Genomic DNA, 8,392 nt, shown 5'->3' on the forward strand with positions numbered 1-8,392 from the left:
TACCATGTGGAGAAATTGCAAAGCGTTGAGGCTCTGCTTAAGAGCACAGATGCAGCAAGAATGGTCAGGATTAAGTCAGAGGCTGAAGTGAGAACCCAGTTGTCATGCTAAGGAGAACCTGGGCATTTCTGATGTATCCTGTGTCAAGGTTTATAAATGTTTCTGCTTCTCTGGCACACTGGCCTCTGGGAAAAAGACTTCTCAATTTAATTAAGCCTAAGAAATGTGGAGGTAACAGGAGAAACACATTAGTCTGGATGCCTGCCTCCTCCTTGTTTGTTCATCCTGGTGCTTGGATGGGCACAGCACCAGTTGGCTGTTCCCTTGTGAAATGATTAAATAATCCAACATCTGGCTCATTTCTGAGTATTAATACCTGCTTAGGTCCAAGCTAGACCTTCTAAACAGACTTGAAATTTCTAGGCTTCGTAGAATCTTAAGTGCAAATTCCAAGGAAACTGATTATGTGCCTTAAAGGTAATTAAATGGAGTGACTTTGGGAATTGGTGGCAGCAGGCTGTCTGTGGGGATGACAGGCTTTGACACTTAGTCCTACCATGTCCTTGTACAACTCACCGCTCAAAATAGCTGCATTTCACTAGGGCTACTTGACTGGCTGTGAAGTGCTGGGTAGTGTTGTTCTAGGAAGGTAACAGCTGACTGTTTCTCCTCTGGTCAGTGCTAGCTCCGTGGAAGCTGGGGAACAGATGCAGGACATGTGATGTTAACCTTTCACATTTAGCCATCCATTCCCTGGTCTCCCACAGCAAGATTTCCCAAGCAACCTCAGGAGCTTCAAGGAAATGTTTTGTGTTTTACAAAACCCATCTTTACCCCTAGGCCTGTACCCATAAGCATCTTTAGCAAAGCTTTCCTGTTACTGTTTCAGTGTTGCATGGGCTCCACAACATCTTTTCTCTTAACTTCTGTGAGAGCTAAGGGGAGAACTTGGCTATTTAGTTGTTCACTAAGAGGCAGCCAGGGGTATTGTGTCTAGGGAAAGGTGACCCTGCTGAACTGGGGAGCTGTTTGGGCCCTCGAGAAAGACTTTCACATTCTTCACATTAGCTGCCACTTGACTTCTGCAGAAAGAAAAATCTTGTATGGCACATAAGCTCCCTAGAGTGCTGAGAAGGCTCAAATATCTGCAGATGAATCCACTTCAGCAAAAAGCCAACTCCACCAGAATGCTGACTCTGAATGTGGGATGTTGAGTGGGTGCTGCCAGACACCCAGACCTGGATGGCCTCGGGCAGCAGGAGACAGCAGATGCGGCATGCTGCTTCTCCCTGGGAGGTGGAGGAACGCTACCTGCACTGGGTGCTTGGACCTGCACAATGAATTGGACTCTCATAAACAGCAACTTGACTTGCCTGTCAGAGCACAGTGTACTTTTCAAGTAGCAAATTTCATCACCTCCCCTGCCAGGGTAAGAGGAGGTAGAGGGATTAGTTTGAACTCTGACAATCATATAATAACATGGCAGCTGTACACAGCTAATAATCCACCGGGAGGATTAGCAAACTTAAAAAGTTGTCTAGCTCTGCATAATGGGAAGCTAAGAACAGCAGCTTCCCTGTTCTACCTATTGCATTTGCATTCCCTCCAGTGGAAGCATAGAACATGATGAGACAAGGTTTTCCAGTCTGTTATGAAATGGGAATCTAATGTGTGACTAATGGAGTATTGCTAGCAATTCTACAAGCATCCATTCGGTCAGAATATGGATTTAAGCTTTACTATGAGAGTGCATCTTAAATACTTACTGTAAAAGAGCAGATCGCGATTTCAGCACACTAATGTTAGAACGTGTCATTTGAAGCTCTCTGGGAGTAATGTCCTACAGCCTGTGTGCTCTGCATGTCCTGAAGTCTGCCAGCAGACTGCTCTGCTAATGCATGGAGAATACCACTGAACTCCTCCCAGGTTCCCTGGCATAATTCATATGCAACTGGCAAAAGAGCCCAGTACAAAACATGGGACAGTAAAGTGCCAAAGAGTAGACGTAGCAACTGGAGTTGCTACTTTTCTTACCACCCTCTCTCTTTCCCCACACTCCAAGGACAACTTTGAGTGCTAGATAGCTCAAGGGTTTTTTCCCTGGGGTAAGCGCTTTTAATCACAGACTGGAGACCAGAATCAGCCATAGTAGTAGGAAGGCAGTTTCAGAGCTTGGATCAATTTACTAATGAATAACTAGAGTAACCAGCTCTGACACAGCCTGGAAAATACAGAGCTGTGACTCCTCATCCTCCCTGGTCCCCTTCTGGAGTGGCAGAAGCAATGAGTAACAGCCTGCCTGTGCCATGGGCTGCCCCTGTGCTCAGCTGGCTCCATCACTGACTGCTCCAGTGATGGCTCATGCTGCCTCCTCCCATGTCGCAGGGCATAGGGAGCAGCATAGGAAATGTTGTGCTGGGGCTTGTACTGTGCGACTTTTCTCTTCCGCTCCAGTAGAGAATTCCAGTGGAACACTGGAGTGCACAAAGGATGAAAGCTTCAGCACAACGTGCCCCTGCCAGCACTTGGCAAGGCTGCAGGACCTTTCTCACTCTTGCAGTGCAAACAGGCACTACCACTCACAATAAGATGGTAGCAAAATACTAGTTTCCACCAATAGCTTCTTCCAGTGTTTCCTCCCAGTTGCAACTGGTGCTGCTGAGAGTCCATGGGAAAAAACTCTAGTATAGACAAGGCCTCTGCATGCAAATGAACGCTACATAAATAACCCCCATCTTCCCTCAGTTCCTAGGTTGTGTACTCTATGCACTAGAATTCTCTTCAAAGACCTCCCAGTTCATTCTTTATGCTCTAATTAAGGATCAGTGCCAATTAACTATCTTCAATAGAGGAGCATCTTCCGCTCAGCAGCCAGGAAGTGTCTGAATAAGATCCTGCTGTACAATATGCACATGAAAAGGGAAGCCCTCCCTTTTTGGAAAGGGCTTCCAAGATTAAAAACCCAGTATAGAATACAGGATGCCTACTTTAAAAATATTGTGCGATAAGATTAACTGATTGCATCCACGAATGCAGAGTGGCTTCTTACGTGCTTCATGTAGCACTCAAGCATGCTATTGCACCGCCAAGACTCTGAGCTAGATACCATCGTGGCAATTGCAGGTGTGAAAACAGAACATAACACTTTCTAGAAACTGATATTAAAATACTGTCTGCTTTTTCTTAGAAGGGTGTTATCTAGTCAAACATCAGCAGAAGTGCAGTGTCAAATCTGATGCTAAATATTGATTCAGATAAAAAATTACCAATAGTTACTCCAGCATCTAAATTGCCCCAGTAGTCCTCACCTATTGCCTTTGCTTCCTATAGATATTCACCTGTTCCATAAATAACCAGGCAATTTAGATTGCTGCTGCACTGTGTTCTGAGCGAGAGCTGTGCTAATAGTCTGAGCAGGCAAAGGCAGGGGAATGTCATTTCTGAGCTTGGCTGGAGATGAATACATCAGCTCCCCAGCCAGTTACAGGCTAAGTTTAAAAAGCGCTATTCTAAATGAAAATTAGATGGTTAAACACTGTGGGGGAGGGGGGGAAATAGGATAATCCCTTCAAAGCTTCAAATGGAAGATTCTCAAACCTGCTTCAGCTGATGTGAGACATATGAACTGTGTCAGAATTAAGACCCCTGCAAAACTTCAGCCAGGTACACCACCTGCACTTTTTGGGTAGATACACTTGAACTGCCACCACTGCCACTGAAGCTAGCCACCCAGATAATTGTAGCTACATCTGGTGACCATTCACAGGCTGTTCTGAAGAATAAAGGGCTACAAGAGGAGGAGCACAGACTTGATGGGAAACAGGAACTGTAAAACTGTATTGGAGGATGGGGGAACGCAGCAAATTATTCCATGAGCAGCAGAATCCACAAAGTCTAGTCTGATGGGATTTACACCCATAACATCTGCCAGGCCGCTGATATTTCAATATATAATAACATAATATATTTAGACCTGTCAATGAATTTGAGTGCTTTTGTGGAGCAGATGGTGTACATCTCATTTTTCACACACACAAAAACCTGAACAGCCTAAATAAATCTCTTAGGTTCAAGGAGAATCCCCATACCTGCTCAGCGGAGACTAGGGTTTTACGTTTGAGTTTTGCTAACCGATCCCTTTGCAAAGAGCAGGGGAAGGGTCTATCCTAATATACCTTGGGAATTTCTCGAGAAGCTTGTTAGAATCCTGATTGTGCTGAGATTTGAGCTCCAGATAGGAAAGGTGGGAAGGAATGCAGAACAGCACACTGCAACCAAGTCACTCCAGTGAACTTAACCTTTTATTCCATGTGGGGTTCAGCTCTTTTGAACTTACCCGAATCCTTCTCATGGCTGCCACAATCTCCACACGGCTGTTGGGTCTGGGTACATCCAAGCTACCGATGTACTGAAAGACAGAACAGTGAAATATCTGTGAAGTAATACACAAGTTAATGGTGTAGTCTTCTTCAAAACAAACAGAATCTCTCATTAATTTAGTCCCTGCTTGGTTAGACTCTCTTGACCCAGGACGTGATAGGAGTATCTGTTGTGGATAACGTTATCAAAGTCAGGGAGAAGTTCATGGATTTCTAACGTCAGGTGTGAGCCTCTGACCTCATTCATATTCTGGATGTGCCTTTGCCAGTGCTTTGCAGGGCAATGTCTGTTGCTAAGTCATAATCCAGTGGGTCTGAAAATGGGACTGTCCATCCCTTGTCCTTCCTCACTACACCTGCTTTTAAAAGACTCAAAGCTAAAAGCACATAAGAGTTGGAAAGTTCCCAGGATGTGCAACAACTAGCTGTCCTGGAAAAGGTTCGTGATTCTGGCCTAACTTCTCAGTCTGGACCATCTTCCCTCTGGACACCACTGTCCCTGCTTGGGTGGACCAGCTCAGCTGTCTGCACAATCCTGGTAAACCCACTCAAATCTGCATCCTACACCAGCTGTTTTTAACTATGCTTATGGGAGCTGCAGTCCTAAACAAGCTGCCTGGCTGAGCTCTGACAGCGGCTGCCCTTGGCACTGGGTGTCTGCATTTAAGCGTAAGCATCAGTCCCAGCAGGGCCCCTTACCTGTAGGCTGCGACGCGGGCAGACGGCAGGTTGCCAGCACCTCCGCCTCTACCACTTCACCACACCTACAGCTTTCTGCAAGTCGGCTGCCTGTTCTCTTGCATGCAATGGCAGTGTGCTGCCGACACTACGTGGGTTGTTAGGGAAGACCTGCAGGCGGACAGCTTCCTGCTGCTGGCGTTTCTCCCTCCTGTGTGCTGTTCCCTGCGCTGCCTGTACTCTCCCCTTGCGCTGGGTTGTAACGCTTGTGTGCCAAAGCAGAGTCTGGTCGTGCACCTGTTGGCAGGAGGCGGCTGCTGCAGTACGGTGGTACCTGCGAGAGCACACGTGGCACAGATGCACACAAGGAGCGCTGCCCGCACTGCTGCCAAGCGGAGGAGGCACAAAGCTGCCAGCTCAGCCTTGGGAATGAGGAAAACATGAGCGTCCTGGAGAGTCACCTCACATATGGAGCAAAAGGCCATTAATGTTGTAAAGCGGTGTGGCTCACAGCTCTGAGGAAAGACTTGCATATCAAGGGCATGTTGGTGAGGGCAAGAAAAATGCTATCTGAGTGAGAGGGTGAGCAGCCTGATGAGAAATGCCAGTATCCTGCCAGCATGGGCTGGTGCTGGGTGCGGACCTGCGGCTGTGGCTCAGGCAGCTGAGGGCAGGGTGCCGGACTCAGCGCTGGCAGGTTCCCAGCAGGGTCTGTCAGCTCCCTCAGTGTAACACAGCCCATCTCTGCATGGTTGTCACGGGCAGGTTGGGGTGGTGGGGCAGAGGGCAGTTTACAAAGCTTAGTCACCCTCTCAAGAGCATTTGGTTCATGAATTGCATCTGTTTTTAGAGTGGGTGGTTTCAAGTTGTGGGTTTGGGGTTGAGTTTTTTTGTTGTTGTTGTGGGGGGGGTTTTGGGTTTTTTTTTTTTTTTTGAAAGTTGTTCCCCTGTAGAGGGGAGGAGAAGGGGCAGCTAATCAGGAGGTCCTGCAAACATTCAGGGTGATAATATACATACAAACAGAGACAAAATACTTCCCCAAGAGCAGCCCCATAGCTATTGCCATTACTGACATAGTTCTGGTTTTATTTCTCTACTGTAATGCTTGCAGCTTGCAATGTGTTTTATCTTGAAAAACTTCTACTTAATAGGGCTTTCAGAGATGAGTTCTCCTGGCTCAGTATTTACTGCTCTTTCACCTGCCTTGAAATAAACACTGCAAGCAATCTGAAAGGTCATCTGGCTTTTCTGATGCTTCTGTAAATGCCTTTGCAAAATGGCATTTTTAAAAGCAGTTAAGTTCAGCTATAGCCTTTGGTAAACCACAGGAGAGTCAAACCGCTCAGACCATGAGAGCTTGAGGGCAGCAGGGAAGGGAGTGACAGAGCTAGGATTTCCTTCTGCCCTGGCGGCGAGGGCATATCTGTATCGCTCCAGATCTGTGGTCTCTTTGGTTTGCAGGCATCTCCTTCCCTGCTCTGTGGTGGCTGTCAGTACAGTCACAGGTAATCCAGATTAATTCAGTGCAGCCAGCTGGCCTTTTGTCTGTGAACAGCAGAGCTGCAGTGGGGAATAGGCCATGGTACCAAAGATAAATTAATAGGTGGGGGCAAGAGGAGAGCTGGTGACTGCTGAGCCAGAAGAGATTCTCCCAGTCTCCCTGCTTTGGCCTTGCTGCAGTTTGGGTATTCGCGTTCCCATGCAGAGCCCTGCCAGCTCAGGACGCTCTGCACAAACAGCCACCTTTCCACAAGCAGCTCCCAGTATTGACCTCCTGAAATTTGTCCCTGAAGATTATAGGGCAAGAAAGACAGTTTGGTATGTGGAGATTAGAGACTAAATGTGGTCAGTAAGATTGCCTGGTGTGAGACACCTGGCAGCCTGTTACAGCCTTGTCATTGTCAGAGTTGCAGCTGACTGATGTGCCCACAATGAGCGTCTTAATTGGAAGAGACAGACTTTAGAGGAGAACCAAGCAAGCACGTTACTAAGGTAATGCAAACCCCATCTCAGACCCACACATCTTAACAGTGTGTTATCCACTCTCTGAATAGCTCTGGATGCCTGAAGCTGTCAATCTGAAGAAGCCTGTTTCACTCAGTTAAAGGTACAGTTGCTTCACATCTTTTAAAAATCAAAATAAGGATTTTTCTTCTCTTCAGCACAGTCTGTGGCATAGCAAATGTTAATTTAAAAGAAGAATCAAAGATTAATTGGTTTTCTCCGCTATGGAAGAGGGAGGTTTTTAAAATACATGATTAATTGTCTATTCAGATCCATCCTATATCCTGCTTAAATCTTACAGCTCTTTTAGCAGGAAAACCAAAATGCACAAAATCCGCATCTCAAAGCTTTATTTGAATATATATGCCCCTTCTTCCCAGCTCAGGAGACAGCGGGCGTGAATTCCATTTCTAATCTGTGTTAGGCCACCTGCAAAGAAGGGAAGGGAACCCTAGAGTTGCTCCAGCAAAATGCAATTCTTCTTGTCAGCTGAATTATAAACCCTTTCCCCATGCTGTCTACAGAATGTCAATTCCAATGGAGTCACTCTCCCAGAGCGATGGTGTGCTGCCAGACTGTTCTTCACGATCAATACGAAATTTCTGACAATATCAGTATTTCTTTCTGATACCTGAAGACTGCATGCATTTAAACGAAGACCGTGCCTGCCCAGCTGTTCATGCAGGGAACAGGTCAGATGGAATGAGGTTTTAAGCGGCACATAACAGTCTGCTGGTTTCCAGGGGAATACAGAGCTGTTACCTCACTGCGGCAGGAACGGGGTCCTGCCCCATGGGGGACAGGACGGGCACCAGATCGAGCAAGGACGCGCGCCTGGCGCAGGCAGTATCCATGGCGCTGGCAAGAGGGGTCTTTCCAGATCAGTTCTCGAATGAAGCGCACAAGGCAGCTTCTGGGGATTAAACAGCTGAAAAAAAATACTAGGAAAAGAGCAAGAACCTGTTTGATCGTGACAAGTAAACGCAAGGCTTTCATCATTGGGGTTTTTTTTTTGGTGTTTTCTTTAGACTCTCTTTAGATCTGGCCCACAGTTGCGTGGGCTAGGGACACCTCCCGAGCTGAAGAAACACACCGTGGTCGGGGCTGGAGGGGGCACGGCGAGCCCCGGCCTCGAGCCTGCGGTGCCGTCGCCCCGTGCCCAGCACATGCCCCACTGGTGGCGGCTGGTCTGCACTGGTCTGCAACAGGCGAGGGCAAAGAGGGCCCAGCGTTGGGGGGGGGGGGGGGAACCTGCCCGGGGAAACCTCGGCTTCTGCCAAAGGCCCCCCCCGGAGCCTGGAAGGGGCTCGGGGCTCTGAAAGCCGGCGGGG

General features: G+C 47.6%; 1 protein-coding gene across 3 annotated transcripts in view; it reads right to left on the minus strand.

Annotated features, from left to right (window-relative positions):
• LOC104833824 (carboxyl-terminal PDZ ligand of neuronal nitric oxide synthase protein-like) overlaps positions 1 to 8,392 on the minus strand; it is a 37,068-nt gene that overhangs the window by 28,426 nt on the left and 250 nt on the right. For 2 of the 3 annotated variants that reach the window (XM_010570753.1, XM_010570750.1), the window contains exon 2: positions 4,337 to 4,408. In XM_010570753.1, the coding sequence (XP_010569055.1) occupies positions 4,337 to 4,408 (72 nt within the window). Of the gene's footprint in view, positions 1 to 4,336; positions 4,409 to 5,078; positions 5,156 to 8,392 lie in introns of those variants that run through there. The other variant, XM_010570751.1, reaches the window with a different exon arrangement.

This window comes from Haliaeetus leucocephalus, unplaced genomic scaffold (genome assembly GCF_000737465.1).
Source record: "Haliaeetus leucocephalus isolate CR32 unplaced genomic scaffold, Haliaeetus_leucocephalus-4.0 Scaffold306, whole genome shotgun sequence".
In the NCBI taxonomy this organism is placed as follows: Eukaryota; Metazoa; Chordata; class Aves; order Accipitriformes; family Accipitridae; genus Haliaeetus; species Haliaeetus leucocephalus.